Source organism: Carcharhinus amblyrhynchos, chromosome 1 (assembly GCF_965287045.1).
Source record: "Carcharhinus amblyrhynchos chromosome 1, sCarAmb.v2.hapA, whole genome shotgun sequence".
Classification (NCBI taxonomy): Eukaryota; Metazoa; Chordata; class Chondrichthyes; order Carcharhiniformes; family Carcharhinidae; genus Carcharhinus; species Carcharhinus amblyrhynchos.
In genome coordinates, this window is record NC_137324.1 from 144,901,512 (window position 1) to 144,928,476 (window position 26,965).

The window sequence follows — 26,965 nt, forward strand, 5'->3', positions numbered from 1 at the left end:
CTGAACATGTATCCACTGGAGTTTAGAAGATTCAGAGGTAACCTTATCAAAACATTTAAGATCCTGAGTGGAATTGATAGGGTGAATGCCAAGAGAATGTTCCCGTTCAGCGTGAGACTAGAACAAGGGGACACGGTTTAAAAATAAGGGGTTTCCCATTTAAAATGGAGGTGAGATTTTTTTTTCTCATTGAGTCATGAATCTTTGGAACTCTTCTCCCCAGAGAGCGGCGGAGGCAGAGTCAATGAATATTTTTAAGGCAGAAGTAGACAGATCCTTGACTAATAAGGGAGTCAAAGATGATTGAAGGTTGGCAAAATGGGGGTTGAGGCCACAATCAGATCAGCCATGATCTTACTGAATACCATTCGAGGGGGCAAATGGCCAACTCCTGCGCCTAGTTCACAAAACGTCTGAATGTAGTCCAATCCATCATGCAAACCAGCCTCCCATCCATTGACTCTGTTTACACTTCCCGCTGCCTCAGAAAAGCAGCCAGCATAATTAAGGACTGCATGCACCGCAGACATTCTCTCTTCTATCTTCTTCCTTTGGGAAAAAGATACAAAAATCTGAGGTCATGCACCAACCAACTCAAGCACAGCTTCTTCCCTTTTCAGACTTTTGGATGGACTTATCTTGCATTAAGTTGGTCTTTCTCTGCACCCTAGGCATGATTGTAATACTACATTCTGCATTCTCTCATTTCCTTCTTTATGAACAGTATGTTTTGTATGTACAGCACGCAAGAAACAATAATTTTCACTGTATGTTAATACACGTGACAATAAAAAATCAAATCAAATTAAAATGAATGTATATGTAAGTAGATCTGATCTGAAGTTAAAACAGGCACAGGCACAATCCATTGTTTTTACTTGGATATTGCTTGTCTTCATTGTACAGCGAAACCACTTAAAAGAGCCTGTATCAAGTCACAACTAAGTAATATGACAAGATAGTTCTTTCAAGTTGATAAATGCATGCATGTGTATGTCATACATATAAAGGCCAGTTTAAAAAAAAGGACAGGAAATTGTAGGGAAAGTCCAGAAATGCACAGCTAACAGATGACAATCTGTACCAGAAGTATACATTCGTAAAGTATATCAATTATATAGTGTGTAGATTTTCAAAGAGTTTATATATACAACCAAACATCCCTGTCAATGTTTTCTTCTCTTTTGACTAGAGGGAAATTAAATCACAAGAGAAACTGTTTTCATGGAAGCATTTCCATGCAGTAACATATAAAGATGTGCTTTGCACATAAAAATACAGCCCTAAAAAATATAACTGGTTTCCATTTGCTGTCATTGCAGAAACATTTCTTTCAACGCCATGAAGCAAATACATGCAGATCAATTTGATCATCTAGAGAAACTAAAGTCACTGTAAGTTCATCCAAGGCCTTTGCAATGTGGATATTTTGATATTCAATTTAGAATTGTAAATTTTGCTATCAACAATTGTAATTGTTTCTAATTTGTTTTAGTTTTCTGCTGATCAGATATCTCCAGGCATTTCTCCAACATGAGCCTTGTAGAACCACCAGAGAAATTGCCAGCAGTGTGTAGCCAGAGTGATGGCGGAGAATTAGTAGATACACACAGAATTTCAGGATGCCCCATCAAGAAATCTTGAAGCACTCTGTTCCACAATGGTCACACATTCAGCCTAAAGAGCTACTTTGTATTCATTTCTATTTCTTGCAGAGGCAACTTGAGGCTTCTATTTGTGATAATCAACATTATGTCAGCTTAAAGTCAATTGATAAAGATAAATTTCCCAAATTTCTACACAATACCTAAATTTACCAGGAAACATGATTCTCCCATAAGTGCTGAATTCACGGCAAAACTATTCTAAATCCCGACTGAATCTCCCCACTCTGTACTACAGAGGTCTCAGTCGTGAATATCATTAAAAACCTGGGGGGGGGAGGGGGGGGGCGGGGGGGGGGGGCCTATTCACGCCGGAGACTAACAATTCTGGACCTCTGCGCATGCACAGTGGCTCCGATCTGTCAGACTTCCCATTTGCTGACCAGCCCAGGACCCCTGCAGTGCAGCCCCTTCAGTCCCCTACCCGCCCACAACCTGATCGCGGCCCCCACAAAAATTCCTAGGCCAGCTTTGACCCACCCCCATCCTGGAGCACCCCAGTACACAGCCCATCCCCCAGCAGTGGCGATTCCCCCCAACCCCCTCATTCTGGTAGACCTAAACCCTCACTGATCCCCCCTCTGGGGTCAGACCACACACCCCCCTCCCAGTGGCAGGCCCTCTCTTCCCTGTCAGACCAATTCCGCCCCCCCCCCCCACCCCCAGCCCATCCCAGTTGCTGCCATCCCAGATCAATGCAGAGTAGCAGCTGGACCCACTAGGCCCCACCCACAAAAGGCCCTGCCCCCTAGGCATTGCCCGATGGGTAGTGCCAAGATGCCCCCTGGACATGGGCACTTTGCTTCCTGGGCAGTGCTGGGGACACAGGCTGGCATTGCCAGGGTGCCCATGCCTAGTGGGCACCACCCCCCAGCGCCCGACCCCATGGTGGGGGGGGGGGGGGGTCTAACTGCCCCCCCTCTTAATTCCAGCAGGGTCTACCACTAGTTCCCCAAACGTGGGGAGCTACTGTAAACCCTGCCAAAATGAAGTACTCCTGGCAGGGTGGGGTGATTCAATCAGGACCAGAAAGTTCCCAATAACGAACTGACAAACAGATTTAAAATACATTTCAAAAAGTTTTAAATGACTTACCTGCCTTCCCACCAGTTTCAAGCGTGGTCTAATCGGCGACTGCTCGCCGGCTCTGGGAGATGCACATGCATTCACGGCGCACACGCAAATCCCGGTTCAAGGCCGGCAACGCGCATCTCTCACCTCGTCCCGCCAGAAAAGTTACGGGTCTTGATGGGAGAATGGCAGCCCATGTTTCAGAGAAAGAATTAAAAAGATCTAAAATAATATTGTTGATATTAAAAAGATATTGTTGAAGCTGTCCTTTTTTTCTCCAATTATTGCTGTGTGCATCTGGAGACTCACAGTTGGGGCATGTTTCGATAAATGCCAACTTGCATTTTAGTACTTCGTCCAAGTTCTGATTCTTCACATCTGATTTCAGACTGCAACTGGCTGCTGTTTATACCTGAACCTGAAATCACCAAAGACATTGACGTATTCCAGTAGAGGTTATGTGATAATGATCAGGAACAAGGCACACTTTTTTTTGACCTGTCTAACCCAGAAACACAGTAAGAAGTCTCACAACACCAGGTCAGACCATAACCCAGAAACACAGAGACTAATTGTAACACTCTATACAACACCCCACAGTGAGATCAACTACACTTGCGCAGAGCAAAGATTTAATCCAGGGCTTATCTGGTCTTAATGGCTCAATGTCACACCAGGAAATATATATGGGGATTGTGATGACTTTGTCAAAAGACAGGAAAACATCACTGGGATTCCTAGTGTATCATCAGGACAGTGTATTACTGAAGTTAAGTAACTTACCCAATATTAAAATGAAGGAATTTAAGAAAATAACGGTCTTAACATTGTGGCACAACACAAGTTCTAAGTCCACAGGCCTCCAGTGATTCTGGCAACTGTATTTTACATTTTATGTAGAGAGTCATTTTTCTTAGCCAGTTTTGAGAGCCATAAGAAAGATGAGTTTGGCCACTTTCAACCCAATTCTTCAGGTGCCAGTTCGTAGCACAACACGGCTACAAAATTGGTGTTCAATTGGAAATTTCAGTCAGTAAACGTGTAGTAATGGGCTCCTCTTCAAAGATTAGAGCAGAATGAAGAGAGATTTGCCCTGCATGTAATCAACAATGAAACCAGCCTGCGTTTGACCTTGATTTTGAACATGAAAATGGGTTAAACATTTCCATATCCTTAATGAACACAGAAGGGTAGAAACTATATGCTACTGTTGATTGATTTAAATAACTCCAGCAAATTGTACCTATGCTTATTCAATTTGTATGTCTGGATATTGATATTTTTTATTGTTACAGCAGTATGGATGGAATGGATCTTCGGGCTCTACGGAACAGGATATTCCAACCGCTTACAAATCTATCCCATATGTAAGTGTTGTGCATCCATACTGTAGAGAATTTTACAAAGATCTCCTGATGAAATTCATGCCTTTAATACAAGAGCGCTAACCAATCAATCTTTATTTCAGATATTTTAAGAAATTCCAGTTCTGTGGTTATGCTCCACATGTTCGCAGCTGCAAACCCAACACAGATGGAATATCGTCCTTTGAGAACCTGCTAGCGAATGTTCTCCTCCGAGTCTTCGTTTGGGTGGTTTCCGCCATTACATGTTTTGGAAACATCTTTGTCATATGCATGAGATCTTACATCAGATCTGAGAACAAGCTTCATACCTTGTCTATAATGTCTCTTTGCTGTAAGTACACACTCATAGGAACAGCTTTTGTTTTTCTTTAGGTATAATATATAATAACATATAATATACGTTTTTTAATTCCATCAATCTCCTTCCCTTTCTGGTGTCCTGTTACATGCAATCAAAAGGGCAGTCAGGTGACTTCCACAGGCCAGTTCCCGTGTCACTGTGTTGCTGTCCAACAGAAGGTGCAAAGGAACTCAACAGCAATGACTCTCCTTCTGATGCACTGATAGAATTAAACTGAATTCAGTCCCATTACTCCATGACAGAGTAGGTGAAATCAACTGTTCAAATCTGCAAAGGACCTTAGAGCCTGGATAGAGAGCTAGCAATAGGGAGAGGCGAGAGAGACATTGACAAAGATGCCATGGACAAAAAAACAATGGCTAGGAGCTAGGGCACCGGTTACCTATTCCAGGTTGTCCTTTATCACACTTTGTTCTGCCATTTACATATTTTGGTCTCTTGATGTGCCACTATTGGCACCCTACTTAGCTATGACCATCGCCATTTACATTCCCTTGTCTTTTCGTCCATGACATCTTTGTCAATTTCTCCTCAGCCTCCACCTATCACTGGCCCTCTATCTAGATTCTACTGCTTCACTCCCTCTCTCCGTTCCACCAAACAACAGTGTAAATCTCATCCTGTTCCAGTTCCCTTGGGGGAAAGAATAGTAAGAGAAGATCTGATAGAGGCATTCAAGATCACGAGGGGCCTGGACAGAGTAACTAGGGAGAAACTGTTCTCATCGGTGGAAATGTCGAAAACCAGAGCACTTGGATTTAAGTTAAATCGCAAAAGAAGCAATGGTAACATGGGGCAAAACTGTTTTATGCAGCAAATGGCTAGGATCTGGAACGCAATCTAAAAAAGGAAGGAAGTGCAGGGATACAGGGAGAAAGCCAAGAAGTAGTACTGGGTGGATTGCTCCTTCAGAGAAAAAGCACAATGGCCTCCTTCTGTGCTGTAACCATTCTTTGATTCTATAATATTGGGGTATCCTCGAGATGGCATTGGTCAAACAAGCTGATCAGTCAGAGTATTGTGAACCTGCCTGGCTCAGGTATCAGGTTATCAGCACTGCCACAGAAGATTCACTTGGATCCTTAACTCCCACTCTCCTCCACTGGGGAGAGGATAACAACTATTTAATATGAACAGTTATATAAAGCTTGAAATTCCACACAGGTTCCATCAATCTTCTGCTATAAGTATGGCAGAAGACAGAAGAACCTAAGACCAGCCACCTGCAGAGAAATGAGCAGTCACCTTCAGCCATTTAAGCCATTTCTCATGTGTACTAGCCTCCTGCAAGTGAAAGTGGGGACCCAGACATGGTCTCTAAGATAAACTTTAATCTCCAAAGCTCTGAGAAGTGCATTTCCAAGTTTCAGAGCTAACCATCATTTTTTTGCTAGGACAATATCACAAAAGCTGCCTATCGCACTATATATAAAATTGACAAAAAAAAGACCTACATGTAAATGGAATTATAACTTCGGGACATCTCAAAACCCCTTATAGCCAATGAAATACCCTTGAAATGTTTTCATTGTTGTGACATAGAAAATGCAGCAGCCAATTTGCACACAGCAAGCTCCCACAGCAGAAGCAGATAATTTGGTTTTAGAGATACTGATTAAGAGATGCATTTTGGCCAGGAAATCAGAGATAACTTCCCTGCTGTCCTTTGTAATAATGCTATGTGATCTTTTACATTCTCCTGAGACAGCAGGTGGAACCTCAGTTTAACATCTCATCTGAAAGATGGCACCTCTGATGGTGCCACACTTTCGCAGTACCACACTAGAGGGTCAACCTAGATTTTTGTGCTCAATTCCTGGGCTGTGAGCCCACATCCGACTGACTCAGGGCAAGAGTACTACCAACTGAGCTATAGCTGACACTCTGTTGTCACAGCTGACATTCATGTCTTTTTGTGGACTTGACTAATAGATGTTTGTTTATGATCCTTGTAGGTGCAGACTGCCTGATGGGAATATACCTTTTGGTGATTGGATCATATGACCTTAGATACCGTGGAGAATACAACAGGCACGCTCAGATGTGGATGGACAGCATGCAATGTCGGATAACTGGGTCTTTAGCAATGCTGTCAACAGAAGTGTCTGTATTACTTTTGTCTTTCCTGACTTTGGAAAAGTATCTCTGCATTGTTTATCCATTCAGCAACTTGAAGCCAGGAAAGTGCAGGACGGTTTCTATTTTGATATTTATTTGGTTTGTGGGGTTTGTCATTGCATTCATTCCCCTGATGAATAGCGACTTCTTTAAGAATTACTATGGAAGAAATGGGGTGTGCTTTCCACTGCTTTCAGAACAGCAAGAGACTGATGGAGCACAGGCATATTCAGCTGTCATTTTTCTTGGTAAGTCTGAAGTTTATTTGTTCTACCAAACTCTTATGATTTTCAATATAAATGTCATTGGCAAATTGTCTTTTGTATAAGACAAAATCCATAGTTTCATTGATCGCCAGATGGGTAAAGGTGTACCTAACAGAAAGGGCAGAATTTTGAGTCACTGCAGTGGTGGGCAGCAGGGAGGGAAAGGGAGGACTGTAGAGCCAAAATCTTAGCATTACTTGGCTCATGAGGAAAAACTCAGTTCAGATTTCCAATCCTGGTTGGTATCCATTGAAAGCCACCTGACATTTTCTTTCAAGATCTTATGACACTCCACCTAAAAAAACAATCAAGGGGCATGTTTCACGCCATCAAGCAGGGGGCAGGGCCTCAATGTGTTGATAACAAAACCTAAGTAAACTTCTCCCCCAGCCCACCACAGAAGTCTCAGGGATTTCCCTCCCTCACCCCTGATCAGCATTGGCACTTCTCTCTCTACCCATTGTCTCTTCCCCCCACCTTTTCCCCTTGATCATTGGCCTCTTCCACACCCTAATCTTTGGCCCCTCACCCCCAATTAGAGCTGGCACCCAACACCTCCACCCCCCCCCCCCCCCCACCCACCCACCCACAACATCCCCAGCTCCTCCATCTACTCCAGGTGCATGACCAAATCTAAATAAGTCTTCATCCCCTCCCCCAGTGAGGCCCCCAGTGGGGCCTGCCCCTTGGCACAGGCTGGCACTGTCAGGTTGGCAGGGGTATAGTACCAACCTAGTAGTGCCAACTTGTGCCAAGGGGCATTGCTAGGCCACAGCCTGGCCATGTCCCCCTTCCCCGAGAGCTATCCTCACCTTTACATTTCTGGGGAGGCCCAGAGAATTCTGGCCAGTGTAAGTCCCCCAAGTTCAATTTTTTTTTCTAATGAGTGCCAAAGATGTTTTATTTATACAAGACACGGCCTTATTTTTAACTTTTATAACTTGCTCCTTCCCATTTTGTTTATCTGTTTCCATGTTTTCCTCCTGATCCAAGCATTTAATAACATGAAGGTAGCCCTTTCTTATGCCTTTGCTGCTCCTTAACCAACAGCTAGATTTAAAACAGCAGACTGGATTGATTTAGCCTCCAGTTTCCCCCCCCATGCTACTGAACTCCACTCTGCTCCACCAACAATCCAGCTGAGAATAAAATCCGGCAGTATAAGGAGATCACAGGGGTTAAATCCTCAATGCAGCCCTTGTGGTGTGATATGTAATTTAAGACTTCTAATGCCCATTTCTACATAGAATTGAAACTAAAACGCAATTACCGTGCCTTAGTATATTGGAAACAGTAAATATAATAGATGTATGATGTTCTATATGATTCCTCCATTAACATTACACACTCAGCATCAGTAAAGAATCACCCTTGCAGAATATTTAAGCCAAATAACAAAAGTGTGTTCTGAAAACCACAAAGGCAATTTGATAATCAGAAAATTAAACAAGGTTTCTAATAGTGGCAGATCATTACCTTATAGTACAAGGTCATTTGCAGACCAGAACAGCACAGTGTTTGATGTAGTCATGTCTCTAGCTAGAAGATAGCGATAACAAATCCTGTTTACTTCATTGTTCTACAATTTAGATTGTTCTAGTATTTTCCTATAAATAGTCCAACAGATCCCATCAATGAACTGTGAAAAATTGGAGGTTTTCACACATTTATAAGCATAAGAAAGTTCATGTATATTTTGAAATCAGTTTATGAAATGTGACTGATCACTTTAGCCCTGTGAATTATTCCATGACACTTTTTGAAAAAGTACAGGAAAATTCTCAACTTATCCTAGCCATTACATGACACTTCATTTGTTAAGTGGCGTTTTTGGACCTTCTTGTGTACAAATTGGCTGCCGTGATTACCTACATAATAGCATTGACTACCCCCAAAATCAGTTTATTAGCTTAGCAAAGAAACTTACACCTGCTCACAGGAGGCATGAATTCCTCAAGTCCTTATTCAGTGTGAAATGGATGGTATTTCGCTGGCTAGACCTGAAACACTTCCAGATGTAATTTTCATAAATGACCTGGATGAGGAAGTGGAGGGATGGGTTGGTAAGTTTGCCGATGACACGAAGGTTGGTGGTGTTGTGGATAGTCTGGAGGGATGTCAGAAGTTCTAGCGAGACATAGATAGGATGCAAGACTGGGCGGAGAAGTGGCAGATGGACTTCAACATGGATAAATGTGTAGTGGTCCATTTTGGCAGGTCCAATGGGATGAAGGAGTATAATATCAAGGTAGGACTCTTAGCAGTGTAGAGCATCAGAAGGACCTTGGAGTCCGGGTCCATAGGACTCTTAAATCAGCCTCGCAGGTGGAGGATGTGGTCAAGAAGGCGTATGGTGTACTAGCCTTCATTAATCGAGGGATTGAGTTTAGGAGTCGGGAGGTAATGCTGCAACTTTATCAGACCCTTGTCAGACCCCATTTGGAGTACTGTGCGCAGTTCTGGTCACCTCATTACAAGAAAGATGTGGAAGCTATTGAAAGGGTGCAGAGGAGATTTACAAGGATGTTGCCTGGATTGGGAGGCATGCCTTATGAGGATAGGTTGAGGGAGCTCGATCTTTTCTCCCTGAGAAACGAAGGATGAGAGGTGACCTGATAGAGGTTTATAAGATGTTGAGAGGTATAGATAGGGTGGGTTCTTGGAGGCTATTTCTCAGGGCTGAAATGTTCGCTATGAGGGAGGGCGCAAGTTTAAGGTGCTGGGGATTAGGTACAGAGGAGATGTCAGGGGTAAGTTTTTCACTCAGAGGGTGGTGGGTGAGTGGAATCGGTGGTGGTGGAGGTGAACTCATTGGGGTCTTTCAAGCGACTTCTGGATGAGTACATGGGATTTAATGGGATTGAGAGTTATAGATAGGCCTGATAGGTCGGGATATGATCAGCGCAACTTGTGGGCCGAAGGGCCTGTTTGTGCTGTAGTGTTCTATGTTCTATGTGGAGGCGTTTTTTTAATTGCAGGTCTATTGCTGAATTGCACACCCACATTCTGAATGTGATGATAACAGGCATCCCAGAGTTTTGGGGTGACAAATAAAGTTTTGCGAGTGCCGATAAGGTTCCAAAATTACCTTTGAGGCACACGTACATGCTTCTGATATAAAGCACACCAGAAATCATTTTGATATAGATGTTAGCATGAGTGCAGTTAACATCCATTGAAAATATGCAGATCAGGCAGATCATGACATCAATCAGCATGCACAGCTGATCTGGCCTAACAGTGGTTTTTAAAGCTCAATGTTCTAGCCAACTTGCACAACAGAACATGTATTAATCAGCAGGAAGAACACTGCACCAGTGTTTTAAAGAAATCATCAACTACCTGCAGATTAGTTGCAGATAGATGTCTTCTGTGAATGTTTTGGTGCTTTGCACAGTTGTTTCAAGTATCAAAAGCCTACAGGAACTAAAAACATTTTGTTGACTTTAAGGCTTCAACAAATCAGTTGCTTCCATGGATGCACTGGTAAGCCTTCATCTTGGAATAGAGCATGATTGGGAAAATGGTCAAAGACCAAACAGGATGGCATCAACTGCTAGGGAAGAGAAGGGAAAAGGGCTCTTAGTTGGAGGCCAGATCAATACATGGGTTCAGGAAGCAATTCTCAAACTTAAACATCAATAATGAATAATATGTGAAATGTCAAATAGGAGGCAGAGAGTGGGGGTCAATGGGTGCTATTCGGATTGGTGGTTGGTGACTAGTGGAGTGCCCCAGGGGTCGGTGCTGGGGCCTCAGCTATTTACCATTTATATAGATGATCTGGAGGAGGGAACCGAGTGTATAGTGTCAAAATTTGCTGATGACACCAAGATTGGTGGAATGGCAAATTGCGCGGAGGGTGTGGAGAGTCTACAGAAGGATCTAGATAGGCTGGGCGAATGGGCCAGGAACTGGCAAATGGAATTTAATGTTGGCAAGTGCGAGGTGGTCCACTTTGGTAGGAATAATGGTAGGAAGGATTATTACTTACGTGGCGAAAAACTGCAGCAGGCGACAGTGCAGAGGGACCTCGGGGTCCTTGTGCATGAGTCGCAAAAACCCAGCTTGCAGGTGCAGCAGGTGGTCAGGACGGCTAATGGGATGCTGGCCTTCATAGCGAGGGGGATTGAATATAAAAGTAGGGAGGTCTTGCTGCGGCTATATAGGGCATTGGTGAGGCCACAGCTGGAGTACTGTGTGCAATTTTGGGCGCCGTACTTACACAAGGATATTTTGGCCTTGGAGGGAGTGCAGAGGAGGTTTACTAGGCTGATGCCGGAGTTGAGGGGGTTGAGCTATGAGGAGAGGCTGAATAAACTAGGCTTGTACTCGTTAGAATTCTCTGCCCATTGAAGTGGTGGAGGCTACCTCACTAAATATTTTTAAGACGCGGGTTGATGGGTTTTTGATAAGAGAGGGGATTAAGGGTTATGGGGAGAGGGCGGGAATGTGGAACTGAGCCACGACAGATCAGCCATGATCTTATTGAATGGCGGGGCAGGCTCGAAGGACTGGATGGCCTACTCCTGCTCCTATTTCTAATGTTCTTATGTCTGTGCTCCTCTAAGTTCTTGATAAAATGTACCAAATTCATAGAAATCATACAGTACAGAAAGGGGCCATTCGGCCCACCAAGTCAGCACCGACCACAATCCCACCCAGACCCTACATATTTTACCCACTAACCTACACATCTCACTAAGGGGCAATTTTAGCATGGCCAATCAACCTAACCTGCACATCTTTGGACTGTGGGAGGAAACCGGAGCACCCGGAGGAAACCCACACAGACACGAGGAGAATGTGCAAACTCCACACAGACAGTGACCCAAGCCAGGAATTGAACCCAGGTCCCTGGAGCTGTGAAGCAGCAGTGCTAACCACTGTGCTCTCGTGCCACCCTAGAGAGGAGAGGGAGTACAGAGGGAAGCCATTTGGCCCTTCCCAGTCAGCTTTGCGTGGGGAGGTGAGAGGGTGCTCTAGCTTGTGGTGGGGGGGGAGGTGGGGGGGTTGGTGGAGGGAGGGAGGTGAGGGGGGTGCTCTTGCTGGGGAGGGTGAGGGGGTGCTCTTGCTGGGGGGGGTGCCCCTCTTCCCCCTCCCCCTCAGAGCACACCCCCACAGCACCCCATACAGCACCCCTCCCCACAACAGAGCACCCCCTCCCCCCCACAGAGCACTCCCCCCCCCCACCACAGAGCACCCACCCACAGCATCCCCCCCAGCTAGAGCACCCCTGCAGCAAACAACTCCACTTTCAGAGTAGAGCAAGGACTGTATTGTCAAAAGTTGTGAAGATTAGCAGGATGATGAACATTTGCACATCTGGCTCCACCCAGGCTTGTAATGTTGAATATAAGGTGGAATTCTTCCAAAAAATGGCAAAGTATTAACCTTGGTGAGAAAACCAGTGTGATTCCCACTGGCCCCAGCGACAGGATCCAGACTGCAATTTTTAGGCACTCCTAAAGAAAAGAATTTCCTCATGGGCAACATGGTGGCACAGTGCTTTGCACTGCTGCCTCACAGTGCTAGGGACCCAGGTTTAATTCCTGCCTCGGGTCACTGTCCGTGTGGAATTTGCACGTTGTCCCTGTGTCTGTGTGGGTTTCCTCCTGGTGCTCTAGTTTTGTCCCACATGTGTAGGTGGATGTAATTATGAGTGTAGTTAACATCCATTGAGAATATACAGAACATGACATCAGTCAGCTGATCTGGCATAACAGTGGTTTTTGAAGCTTCTTGCTAAATTGCCCACAAGGTGGATTGTCCTTTCTAAATTGCCCCTTAGTGTACCAAGATGTATAGGTTAGGGGGATTAGCCATGGTAAATGTTTGGAGAAATAGCAGGGAGAAGGTCTGGATAAGATGTTCTGCCAGAGTCAGTGCAGACTCGATGGGCCGAATGGCCTCTTCTGCACTGTAGGGATTCTATATGAATAATAGAGGCGTGAAGTATCTGATTCCCACCCTGCGCCCCTGGGAGTCATCTGCGTGCTTTAGTCAAGGGGGCACTGCATTTAAACAGCTCCAAAGCACTTGATCTCATTCAAGGTAGGAGAACTGCAATGAAGAAACCAGCTCCTCGATTCACGGAGGGGGTTCTCGCCCAAATGCTGGATGCTGTGGAGGAGAGGCAGGCAACAGTGTACTGCCAGGCTGCCAGGAGACCGTCCAGCAGGATAATGAATCTTGCCTGTGAGACAGTGGCAGCACTGATCAGTGCCAGCAGCCTGACCAAGGGACGGGGGTGCGATGCAGGAAGAGAATGAATGACCTACTCTGATTTGCCTGGGTAAGTGCTCCCTGTTTCCTTTCTGCACGCCATCTTGCCGTCAGAGTGCAACCTCGATCCCATACGCCGCCACCTATCAGGACCCAGCATCTGACTCTCTTCAGAACCCCTCCCTGCTTACGCGCACTGCCCACACATACCAGATATCATTGACATCTGACCCGACAGGCAGCTAGCTCACATTATCTCCATTTGTGTTCCTGCAGGAGAAGTTCCCCACAGCTGCCGTGAGCGAGAGAAAATGGGTGGTGGGCAGGGCAGGAACAGGAACGGGCCTGCGCTGAGAGCAAGTTTGACCTGCAAGAGAGAAGTGAGAGCCACTGCACCTTCATCTTGATGACAAATCTCAAGTGAGTTGTATGTATCTCAGACCAATGACCTGGTCATGCACTAAAACCATGTCCTTTTCCTTGCAGGAACTATCACCCGAACAGTCCGGCCCAACTGTGTCCTACCCCCACCCTCGACATGGTCTCAGAGGAGCTGTCAGAGAAGGATAATGAAAAAGCCTCGTGGCTATCACCCGCACCATCCATCAGCACGGAGATACATACCTTAGCAGACAGGCTTCTGAGTCACTATCTGATGAGCACCACACAGCTTCAGATACACATTGGATGGCGACAGGAACATCCCAGGGATCGGACAGTCGGAGGTCTGCTGGATCCCAGGACACAGCTGTGCCCCAGCCAAGTGCCGTGCCTCTGGACACATTCATCCCTCAGCTGCTTGAAATGCAAAGGCAGACCCAGGAATACCAGGAGGGGGTATCAGTGACACTCCTGAGACCGAAAGGCCAAATGGAGGAGTCCCAAAGCCTTCAATTGCAGGAGATGTTGCCATCGGTATGTGGAATCCTGGCCAACGCTGCAAGGCTGATGTCCACAATGGAAAGCCTGGGGTTAGAGTTCAGATCCATGACTGAAGAACCCCGAAACATGGCTTAATGCCTGAGAACCATGGTTGAAGTCTTCAACACCATGGGGCAGTTGATAATGGGCCTCCACAACTGGCAGCACCAGATGACGTTAACATTTCTGGAGCTCACTCCAGCTGACCCTCTGTCCCAGGGTGTAACCCAGGGGCCCATGAGGGTCCAGAGAGAGGAGGAAGTATTGGTGCACATCCATGACCTTCTTTGCAGGAAACCCTGAGAGTGGGCAGCCAATCTGAATCCCCTTTCCTGAAACTGGCACAACACAGGCACAGCAGACAGAATAGGTGATGGGGCAACACCATTGCCACCCAAAAGTAGGTTAGGGCCCTCTAGGTCCTGATTTTCCAGAGGGTATGTCCCACATAGGGCATCTCAGGGAAGGCAGCAGGCCACCTTTACTTCTGATGTCATCCTGGGGACACACCTAGATGTTGTTGGAGGATTCACAAGGCTAAAAATTATAAAGACACAGAATGGTCACAGATGAAGTTAAGCACTACTACAAAGAACGAAGAAAATTACTGCACAGTAACCTTCGGCCCTCCAAGGCTTCACCGACCATGCTGCCCGACTGAACAAAACCCCTTACCTTTCCGGGGACCATTGCCCTCTATTCCCATCCTATCCATGTATTTGTCAAGACACACCCATCATTCCAGTGAGAACAAACCAAGTTTCTCCAGCCTCTCCTCATAGTTAATGCTGTCCATTGCAGGCAACATCCTGGTACATCTTCTGTGTACCTTCTCCAAAGTCTCCACATCCTTCTGGTAGTGACAATCACAACGAAACACTATTCCAAATGCAACCTAATTAAGGTTCTATAAAGCTGCAACATGACTTGCCAATGACTTGACAATTTTTGAACTCTTCAAAATGTTCAAGATTTTGCCCCTTCCGATGAAGACAAGCATGCAGGATGCCTCCTTGACTACCTTGTGTATGGCACAGTAGACCACCACAATGTGGAAGACCCTCTGATGGTTGTACTGGAGCGCTACCAGACCAGTCAAGGCAGTGGAACCACATCTACAACAAGCCGATGCACTGCTGGATGATAGTTCAGATCACGCAGAGACCAGATACAATACCTCATTATACCTGCTCTCTGCAGCGGTCTATGGCCTCTACGTGGTGTCATCAATCAGAACCTGAGGGCATTACCCTTGTCCCCAAGGAGCCATCCTGAAGTTCGAGATGTCCTTTAAAGATTCCAGGCTGAGGACGTAGCTGAGATACATACTTCCTGGAAAATGGGCACACACATGCATGAGATGCATTTGGTGGTTGCACACCAGCATGACATCGAGGAAGTGAAAGCCCTTCCAATTGAGGAAGGGACCTGTCCAATGTTGAGGTCTCCTAGGCGGCATGGTGGCACAATGCTTAGCAATGCTGCCTCACTGCACCAGGGATCCGGGTTCAATTCTGGCCTCAAGTCACTGTCTGCATGGAATACGCACATTCTCCCCATGGATGCATGGATTTCCTTCAGGTGCTCCAGTTTCCTCCCTCAGTCCAAAGGTGTGTGGGTTAGGTTGATTGGCCATGATAAATTGACTGTAGTGTCGGGGGATTAGCAGGGTAAATGTGTGGGGTTACGGGATTAGGGCCTGGGTGGGATTGTGGTCGGTACAGACTCAATGGACCGAATGGCCTCCTTCTGTACTGTAGGGATTCTGTAATTCTACGGTACTTTCTTGTGCCACAAGCTGCAGAGAGCAACATGGGTGCAGTCTAGCACCCCTTGCACCTGTGGCAGACCTGCTATGTACCCAAATATCTTGACCATGTGCATGCATTTATGGGCAGAGGTCCCGCATGAAGCCCTAGAAGAACCCTGTGGCATAGAAGATCAGAGATGCCATGATAGTAATAGTTATGATGTGGAGATGCTGGCGTTGGACTGGGGTAAACCCAGTAAAAAGTCTCACAACACCAGGTTAAAGTTCTTACTATAATACTAATAGCCCATAGGGTCCTCCACCACCACATGGTGCCAAATCTGCAACGATATGACACAGGTGCTGTGCATTCTCCTCCATGAAGCAGAGTCTTTGGCAGCTCCATGAAAGAAACTCATGGGACAGTCAGCATGGTTTTGTGAGTGGAAAATCGTGTCTCACAAATTTGATTGAGTTTTTTGAAGGGGTAACCAAGAAGCTAGATGAGGGCAGTACAGGTGATGGGTGTCTACATAGGTTTTAGCAAGGCCTTTGAAAACCTACCGCATGGAAGGTTGTTGCATAAGATTAAATCTCATGGGATTCAGAGTGAGGTAGCCAAATGGATACAAAATTGATGACAGACAGAGGTGGTTGTAAAGGCCTGTGGCCAGTAGTGTGTCTCAGGGATCGATGCTGGGTCCACTGTTATTTGTCACCTATATTAATGATTTGAATGAGAATTTAGGAGGCATGGTTAGTAAGTTTGCAGATGACACCAAGATTGGTGGCATAGTGGACAGTGAAGAAGGTTATCTCGGATTGCAACAAGATCTTGATCATTTGGGCCTGTGGGCTGACAAATGGAAGATGGAGTTTAATTTAGATAAATGCAAGGCGATGCACATTGGTAGATCGAACCAGGGCAGGACTTAGTCAATGATAGGGCGTTGGGGAGAATTGTAGAACCAACAGATCTCGGAGTACATGTTCATGGCTCATTGAAAGTAGAGTCACAGGCTGGTGAAGAAGGTATTCGGCATGCTTGGTTTCATTGGTTACAACATTGAATATAGGAGTTGGGATTCTTGTTGAAGTTGTACAAGACATTGGTAAGGCCACACTTGGAATACTGTGTACAGCTCTGGTCACCCTATTACAGAAAGGATATCAAACTAGAAAGAGTGCAGAAAAGATTTACTAGGATGCTACCGGGACTTGATGGTTTGAATTATAAGGAGAGGCTGGATAAACTGGGACTTTTTTCTCTGGAGCATAGGAGGCTGAGGGGTGATCTTATAGCAATCTATAAAATAATGAGGGGCATAGATCAACTAGATATTCAATATCTTTTCCCAAAGGTAGGGAAGTCTAAAACTAGCAAGTATAGGTTTAAGGTGAAAGGGGAGAGATACAAAAGGGTCCAGAGGTGCAATTTTTTCACACAGAGGGTGATGAGTGGCTGAGGTACTAGTAGAGGCGGGTACAATTTTGTCTTTTAAAAAGCATTTAGACAGCTACATGAATAAGATGGCTATCGAGGGATAAGGGCCAAACGCGGGCAGTTGGGACTTGCTTAGTCGTTAAAAAAAATGGCGGCATGGACAACTTGAGTTGAAGGGCCTGTTTCCATGCTGTAAATGTATGACTTTGTAAGTCCAGTAAACTCTTGGTTTTCTTTGGTGCTTTTGTGCCCCCTTGCACAACTGGTGCAGCCTCCGACCCCTGATCCTGCCCTGATCCAGACTTATTTTGGAGAATCATTCCTTGGAGCTGCTGCATGTTGCTACTGGAGTCTGTGCTCCTCCAGCTCTGTGATAAAAATGGCCAGCTCCACTGGCACCATCCCAATAGCGATCGGAATCCTGCTAGGCATGAGAGAGCGATAGAGAGAGCCTGCTTGCTTTCACTTATGTTGATCAGCATTATCTCAGCTGACCCATTGGCCATCCTGTCCCAGAGGCTCAATGGCAGCAATTGCACACACAGCTGCCCTCCCATTTTCCATAAATTAGACTTGCCTGGAGCCTTCCAACTGAGCTTGCCTTCCTGTGCTCCCTCATCCTAACTGTCCAATGTCAACTGGACAGTAAATTCTGCTGGATCCTGACTGGTTGGTGTTGGGGTCTGGCAGAGAAGTGACCCTACTGCCTCTTGATCCTGTGCCACCAAGCTTTGAGACCTGAACCCTGAGAATTCATTCCATTCCTTGAGTTTGGGACTGTGGGGAACTGACATTGCTCAGGGTCAACTCTTCAAGGCCAATTAGTGTCACGAGGATTAGTCTCAGGAATATTAGAGGGCACAATTACTGTCTGCTTCAGGAGGAGGCATAGCTAATAGGCACCTTTCTTACTCAGGCTGTATCATTCTGAGATCTCATTGTTGTCATGCCTCAACCTCCTGGACAGCTATTCCACAGTGGCCTTTGTCCCTTGGACTCCCTGATGCTAAGTGGGGTCACCTCCTTCCTCCCTCTCAGAGATCATGACGCCTGGTTCCCATTTTTAAAAAGCAGTAGTGATTCACACCACCATGACATCATGTCTGGTGGGTGGGAAGATTCCATGAGGCCTGAAATGCAGCTTTAACCCTACTAAGTTGATGCTAGCGGTTCAAGTTCATGCTAATCAGATTCATGCCTTTCCTAGGCACAAACCTGATCACGTTATCGGGGAGGGCCTGGGAAATTCACATTAGGAAATCCTTTTTTTGTCTTCTCGTGGGATTTAGCAGCCACTACAGGGTTTGAGCACACGGCCAGCTAAATCACACCTTTCGTATCAAGAAGTTGAAGGTTGAAAAAAGCAGTTATAAAAAATTGTCAGCAATTGATTTATTATTGAATATATAAATATAAAACTTTATTTTGTTTCTACAGGTCTCAACCTTGTTGCTTTCATAGTGGTCATATTTTCCTATGGAAGCATGTTCTACAATATTCATCACACTAGCACAATGGCAACAGAAATCAGCAACCACATGAAAAAGGAAGTGACCATTGCCAAGCGTTTCTTTTTCATCGTCTTCACAGATGCTCTTTGTTGGATACCTATTTTCATATTAAAAATTCTATCTGTACATCAAGTAGAAATACCAGGTAAGTGTTCTAATTTTTTTTTCAGCTGCCTGCGTGTCAATGTCTCCTAAGCATCAGACCTTATATCAGATAGTAGAGAGTGCACTTTATAAATGGGGAAAGATAATTTACTTGTGAATCATAGCACTCATGATTATCTTACAGAATATGCCACTAATAAACAGCTTTGCCGCTTTTTCTGGAAGTTATGAAGTTCCACAATTACAGAAAGTGATTCCTTCAACCAAGTACATTTGACCCAAGATATCACAAAAATCACAGAGTTGTTACAGTGCAGGAGGCCATACAGCCCATCATGTGTATAAGATTTTGATGGGTATAGATAGAGTGAATGCAAGCAGGCTTTTTCCACTGAGGCTGGGGGAGAAAAAAAAACAGAGGGCGTGGATTAAGGGTGAAAGGAGAAAAGTTTAAAGGGAATATTAGGGGGGGGCTTCTTCATGCAGAGAGTGGTGGGAGTGTGGAATGAGCTGCTGGATAAAGTGGTAAATGCGGGATCTCTTTTAACATTTAAGAAAAACTTGGACGGGTTCATGGATGAGAGGGGCGTGGAGGGATATGGTTCAAATGCAGGTCAGTGGGACTAGGCAAAAATGGTTCAGCACAGACAAGAAGGGCCAAAAGGCCTGTTTCTGAGCTGTAATTTCCTATGGTTCTATGGTCTGCACCATTCCTTTCCTCATAATTCAACTGCATGATCCCTTAGCTGCATAATTTTAAATATTTACTGAATTAAAACATAGTTCTTATAGTTTCAATTTCTTACCTAAGATGGACTTGCTAATTTTAAATTCAAACATGATCAGGTTTGTGGCAAGGAAAGGCATGAACCTGATTAGCATGAATTTGAACCTTTAGCATCAATTTAGCAGGGTTAAAGCTGCATTTCAGGCCTTATGGAACCTTCGCTCCCACCAGGCATGACGTCATGGTGGTGTGAATCACTACTGCTTTTTAAAAATGGGAACCAGGCATCATGATCTCTGAGAGGGAGGAAGGAGGTGACCCCACTTAGCACCAGGGAGTCCAAGGGACAAAGGCCACTGTGGAATAGCTGTCCAGGAGGTTGAGGCATTTAGCAATATTCTACTGACATAAATGAGATTTATCTGTTCGATTTGTTTACTTAGGTTATTGGATTCCCTTAATCAGGCAATACAGCCTCAGACACGCTGCCAGAAATCGGGTTGCAAACAGCATCATGATAAGATCCCTGAAGTATCTAGCCAAGTTATATGGCTAGATGATCAGGATGACTAGACTATCGATACACGAATTGATCATCAGGGAATGTATTCGCACAGTAGTACCAACAGAAATCTTAGTTACCATTTGAATTATACGCCCACACATGTAGGAGAGCATAATTTAAATGCCAAATTAGATATTGGTGAAGGTGCAAACATCCTTTCACTTTGCACACTGAAATGTATTAACATACAGAAGTGGCAAGTGATGGTCAACCAAACACTGCCAAACTCACCATGTACAATGGCTCGGAGATTCCATCGCTGGGATCCATTACACCCAAATGTCACTACAAAAATCCATCCTGGTCACCCCAGGTACCATAAACCCAGTGATCCCTGGTCCACCGGTGTGCAGGGAGGGACTTGCTCTTGGTCACCAGCCATGGCATCGTCAAGACAATGATGAGGATGACAGATCTCATTCAACACCACCCTAAACCCTGTGCTTACACTGGAAGAAGACCAAATCATCAATGCAGATCAGCAGCTGATAGGCTGAGTGGCATAACTGGAACTGAAGCTGTATACCAATTCTGAATTTTCAAATTCATAGTACTGCAGAACCATGTAGAATTACTATTCAGCAGACAAGTGCGGATAATCTTCTACAATCATCACTAGTCAGGTGCACGTGATGCATTGATTGAAAAGCAGGGGAATGTGAAAGATGCCCACAACCTACATGTGAGTAACAAATTTAACAACCTCAACTTTGGACTTAAAGTTCCAGAATAACACCCAACTGGTGGCACATGGAATCCAGCAGAAGTCATCAGCGTATGCCCAGAAATATGATCATATCAAGTACAAACACTAAATGACATAACAATGTGATCAAAGGGATGTCAAATCAGGACAATATCACCGCCAGAAATACCAAGTAATCCTCCTGCAAACAGAGCACAGTGTTATATGCAACACAAATAAAGCACCTGTAACCAGTATTCAGAGAACATACAATGGTGTCCAGCCCAGATCACCTTAGCTAAGTTTGGTTGGTTAAGCAAGCTACCTACAGATTTCAGACACTTGTAAATTTATTACATTGTAGTATGGTTTATTCAGATACAGTGTTATTTTCTTTTGTTGTCATGCAAATAGTTTGATCCTCCAAAGATTTAGGAAGAAGTGGAGGGGTGTTATACAATATACATGTACCATTGCCGAAGAGTTCCCAGCCTGTAATATATGCAACTTACCATACTAGTTTATGCTCATCCCAGAGATAAACCTAATGGAAAATTAGGTGTGCTAGAAAACTGAACTCTTAAATTACTGGAGACCATCAGGTCTAAGAAAGAAATCAGAAGTCCAGACATGTTTTTATCCTCATTTGGTGAACTTGCTGACAACCTGATCCTGATGTATTTTCACTAAATGATTTCAGAGCCTGTTTTGATGAAATATTAAGAGGCTCAGGAATGTTTAAATCTTCAAATGGAGAAGTGTGCAGAACTTAAAAAGAGACATGGAAACCCCCAATAAAATGATAAAAAGGCAAAAGACAGTACCAAGCAAAGCGCACAGGGCGCCAGAGAGGCACAGAACATTTTCGAAGCCCCAATAATAAAACTGTATTGGAAGCTTGAAGCAATGGTCCCAAATTACTTCCATTTCAAAGACACATTCCCAAAACTTCCGCTGTTGGTAGTAAATGACAAGGAAAACGCACTGCTGCAGGCATATCAAAAAAAGCAGATGTACAATCACAGAATGTTAATCTCAAAGCTGTGTTTGAAAAAATCAATGCAAAGTACAACCAGGCATGACAACAGGCCTGAAAAGCTCTCACCGAACTCATTGCATTTCAATGGAGTAAAAGAATAGGGACGTCTTGTTAACACTGTACAAGGCGCCACTTAGACCACGCTTGAAATACTGTGAAGAGGATTGTTCACCTTATCTAAGGAAATATATACTGGCATTGGAGATAGTCCAGTAAAGGTTCGCTAAGTTGATCCCGGGTATGGAATGCTTTTCTTATGAGGAGAGGTTGAGTTCATTGATCCTGTCCTCATGGGGGTTTAGAAGAATGAGAGGCAGCTTATTGACTCATATAGGACTCTCAGGGGGCTTGACAGGGTAGCTACTGAGAGGCTGTTTCCCTTTATGAAGAGCCCAGGAGCAGAGGGCATTATCTTAGAGTAAGGGTTTGTCCATTTAAGACAGATTTGAGGAGGAATTTCTTCTCTCAGAGGGGAGTGAATCTGTGGAATTCTTTCCCGCAGATGCTTTTAGAAGCTAGGTTATTAAATATGCTCAAGGCTGAGATAGACAGATTTTTAATCAGTAAGGGAATTAACGGTTATGGTGGTAAGGCAGGAAAGTGGAGTGGAGGATTATCACTTCAGATCAGTCATGATCTCATTGAACGGTGGAGCAGACTCAAAGGCCGAATAGCCTACTTCTGCTTCTACATTTATGGTCTTATTACCTTGAAATAATCATTGACAAAGCAATACGTGACCTGGAAAAACATGAGGAGTTGGAAAAGATATTGAATGCTACTTCAGAAAAAGCTGCATTAGAGCTAGAATAATGACAAAACTATACATTGATTCGCAGAGTGAGAAGACAAAAGCTGAACAAGAAAATTAACAGTTGAAGGAACAGCTAATTGTCCTTCAGGATCAAATTCAAAAGCAGTCTTCTATCCTTCAGCAACCTGATGGAATAAAGAACACCCTGTACAGCTGAATGGCAGAACAGCAGAACAAACACAATGAAGCTGGCAATTAACAAGAAAACTCAAGACAACGAACTTCACAAGAAAAGGGAAAACATGTTGAAAGATCATCTAAAGGATCTTTCAGGTCTGGGGTTATCCCTTGGGAACATTACAAAGTGAGACAAGATTAATTTAGTGTAACTGAAAGAGCTGACAAATCAGTTTTCAGAATGTTCACTATCCTGGGAAGAAGCCTCTCAGTACCAGAAAGAGATTGCAGTTCTGAAGAAAACTCACTGGGATTTTCCAGCCCCACCATCTCGTCGCTGATGTGGTCAGAAAATCCCACCCAGGGATTTGCACACTTGGAAGGAACCTTAGAAAAACAGAACATTTCCAAAAAGGTACATGAAAAGATGAAAGTTAAGAACATAAAATGATAAGCAAAGGTAGAGGCTGTCACTAAAGAGTGTGAGGTATTTCTAAAACAATAATAGAAATGCACTTACAGAATGTGATCTTGAAAGGTATGGATCTATACTTTGCCAAGGAAAAGTACGACGTGGGGCAGCAAACAAATCTTTGAGCAGATGTGTATCATTCATAACCAGACTATTTATCTCCTGAGCAGGGAGCATATGTCATCCTGGATCTCTTTCAGACTGCAGAGGATGTTAAGCCTACCATTACCATTAGTCAGCCAAATTAGCACAGTCCTGAAAACTCAAACATTAAAAAGTATTCAGACTCAGATTTCACTCCTCTCTTTGCGGAGCCAGTTTGTCCATTCTTGTTACAGGTTTCCCAAAACTCCCCAGTGGTCAGACCAATCTTCTACTCACAAAATTACCATCACACCTCGAGTGGAAGCAGCACCAGAGAATGAAGAATAATTTGAGAAGCCTCTACCTCCAATCACGATGATTATACAGTTGGTCGACTCTTCATGCACTGTGCATACACTGCACCTTCCAGCCAGCATGCCACAACCACAAGGAATGCTGGGACACTAGCCTCTCATCATCAACAACACTAAACTTTCTTTTCTCCACAGGAACACCCTTCCTCAACTTCAGAGGACTTTGAAATGTACACACAGAGAAAGAAGAAAAACAGCAGTGCCAAGGAGGCAAATACCATTTTCACCCACCTCACAAGAAACAATTGAGAGTAAGGATAAATCAACAATTTATGCGGTATGAAAAAAGAGTGTTATCTTCTCATGCTGTATAAATTATTGTTTTCCCCATATACACGTATTCCTGTGAAGTGTCCAAATGAGTGCAAGACAAAAAAATTTCGACACATCTCTTTTTTTCAGCAATATCCAAGTTCTGTGCTACCAAATGACTCACAGTGTAAGACTTGAAGTAAATAATGTAACTCCATATCCATGAGATAAATACTCAGGGGTATACTATAAGGGTTTGATACATACAGGATTGATGTAGGACTGGATACAGTACCACCACAGAGTAAAATAAGGCACATGACCCAAACCTGGGGTCAGACATGTTAAGAAGCAGACATGAAGATAGCTCCTTGGCTAAACCCTTCACTGCATATATGTTTTTGGTTACAAGACATGCTGTTAACATGTAGAAGACTACAAAGGCTTACTTAACAGGTACATTCACTATCTTGAGTGGCATTATCATCGGCTCCCCCTAAGCTCAGAGATGACGTCTCCTCAGGATTGCAAGTTTCTACAATGGGTGATGGAACAAGCCAGTTCTCAACCCACATATCTTTGGACACATGGGGCACAAGTTAGTGGAATCAAGAGTACAAGATTTGCTTACTTTTTTTTCCTTTTCTGCTGTTGCTCTGCCTCATCATTAAGACATTGTAACTCAATTCATGATGCAATTTGATAGACAAGTTGACACCATTTTAATAACCAGTTGGTCGCAAGCTTCAGTCAATCATACCACACTTCAAGGAGAGTCTCAGCATCTCTTTGAAGTGATTTCTTTATCCTCCCCAGAATGCTGACCTTTTGAAAGTTGGGAAAGCAAGACCTGCTGGGGAGATGTTTATTGGTCATCTGGACACAGTGTCCAATCTACCTCAGTTGATTTTGCAGGTTTGCCTTCTGCAATGTTTGTGGAACTGGCTACAAAAAGGACGCAAACATTTGTTTGTCATTGAATCCAGAGGATGCAGCAGAGGCTGTCATTGTTTGTAGAAGCTTGAGATGGTGCAGCTAACCCGATGTTGGACTTCCAAATCAGTGGTGGCCTATTGAGAAAGATGGCTGGCACGGTCTGGGAAGTGCTCAGCATATTTCAGAGTTTCTCCTTCAGTATAAATGGAAAGTGGAATATTTGGCTGACCAAGTGTGAGTTAAGAAATGAGCTTTGTTTTGGCAGCTTCAAGGATGGACTGTGGTTCTTGTATGCAGTATTGAAGAGATTGAAAGTTTTTGGCAAATCTGGTGCAGAGTGGGCAGTAAAGCTGTAGTCATCTGCAAATTATAAATCATGTAGTCTAACTGATCAGTTTAGTTTTGGTACAGATGCGACTGAAGAATGAGTTTTCCATCAGGGCTGCTATATATTGGAAAATTAATGCTAAAAGGTATGGAGGGTTAAAAACTAATAGCTTTATTTACAAGGTGACTTCACTATGGGCTACTTCTTCACTTCTGGCAACTTCTCATGCTAGTAAACTGTGGCATTACTTCTGGTGAATATATGAATATATTAATACACAGTGTTTAGTGTAGCTACCAAGAATCAATATTAATACATAATATTTCCTCTCTCTTTAAACTAAACATCCCCAACAAATTCAAACAAGTACAGCGTGAACAAAAATCAATAAACAATACTCAATGAATCAGACATTCTGGAGATCATCACTCTCAGAACGATTGACAACAAACCGCTGGCATCTTCTTCTATGTATTAGTTGTAACCCCTGGCATTCTTGTCTTTGAATGAATATCATCAATAATTGGTTTGACCAGTATCAATGTGGTAACTAGGGGTTGACTCTGTACCTGGTCTGAAGGTGAAGTGCTACTTTCCTCAACAGTGTCTTGTCAGTGTCAGAGTTTTAGGAAGGTTCAGGTCAGCACTTTATACAGTTGAACCCAAATTTTCAGCAAGTTCCATTTTTCCCCATCAATAGCTGGTCCATCTGCCTCCTCCAGATGATATTATCTGTGATTTGGATGGTATATGAGAGAGATCCAGTATATGCAAGATCGTGACAGGAATCTATTTCTCTCCTGTGGAGTAATTCCTAGCCAAAACTCCTTGTCCTTAGTGGAAGACAGATGTTTTGCTTTGTTTTTCTGCCATTTTATCTGTCCTTCTTGTTTCTGTTGAATGATTTAATTTTATTTTCAGAGTCAAATGCCAAATATAGTTGTCTCATCATCATTAATACTGCAGGAGAAATTTTAGTCATATAATGAATAGCATTCCTATGCATCAGTAAGAATTGATTAAGATGTTTGATCATAAACTTTGTTCCCTCGTTATTCACAATTTATGTTTCATTTTATGTTGAATGAAATGTTCTGCTGGTCCATTCATAGCAAGATGGTATAGTGCAGACCCAATTTTTGTAATATTTTGGGGTGGCACAGTGATTAGCACTGCTGCCTCACAGCACCAGGGACCTGGGTTTAATTCCTGGCTTGGATCACTGTGTGGAGTTTGCACATTCTCCCCATGTCTGCATGAGTTTCCTCTGGGTGCTCCGGTTTCCTCCCACAGTCTGAAAGGCGTGCTGATTAGGTGCATTGATCCGAACAGGCGCCGGAGTGTGGCGATTAGGGGAATTTCACAATCATTTCATCGCAGTGTTAATGTAAGCCTTACTTATGATTAATAAATAAACTTTGAATACTACTTTCTTTCAAGAAACCTTTGAATTCTTGGGAGACAAATTGAGGTCCATTGTCACTTACCAATTGCTCAGGGAATCCAATACCCTCGATCTTCATCATTTCTGATGAAGTTGACTTCATTATGGCAATTTCTGGCCACTTTGAATAAACATCAACCGTTACTAAGAACATATGTCCTTCAAAAAGTCCCACATGCACTCACTGCCAAGCCTCTTCTGGCTATTCCTATGGAGGCGGTAGTGCCACGGTTTTGTATGTCCTCCACATGTAAAACATGTTCTAGCTTTCTTTTCAATTCAGGCCACCAGAATTATCTCACTGTTTCTTTCATGTGCACAATTC

At 43.9% G+C, this 26,965-nt stretch overlaps 1 protein-coding gene across 1 annotated transcript in view; it reads left to right on the plus strand.

Annotated features, from left to right (window-relative positions):
* The window catches only part of rxfp1 (relaxin family peptide receptor 1), a 96,846-nt gene that overhangs the window by 53,146 nt on the left and 16,735 nt on the right, over positions 1-26,965 (plus strand). Inside the window, exons 11-15 of the mRNA XM_080186472.1 lie at positions 1,323-1,394; positions 4,031-4,102; positions 4,204-4,433; positions 6,419-6,829; positions 18,625-18,843. Of these exons, the coding sequence (XP_080042598.1) occupies positions 1,323-1,394; positions 4,031-4,102; positions 4,204-4,433; positions 6,419-6,829; positions 18,625-18,843 (1,004 nt within the window). The remainder of the gene's footprint in view (positions 1-1,322; positions 1,395-4,030; positions 4,103-4,203; positions 4,434-6,418; positions 6,830-18,624; positions 18,844-26,965) is intronic.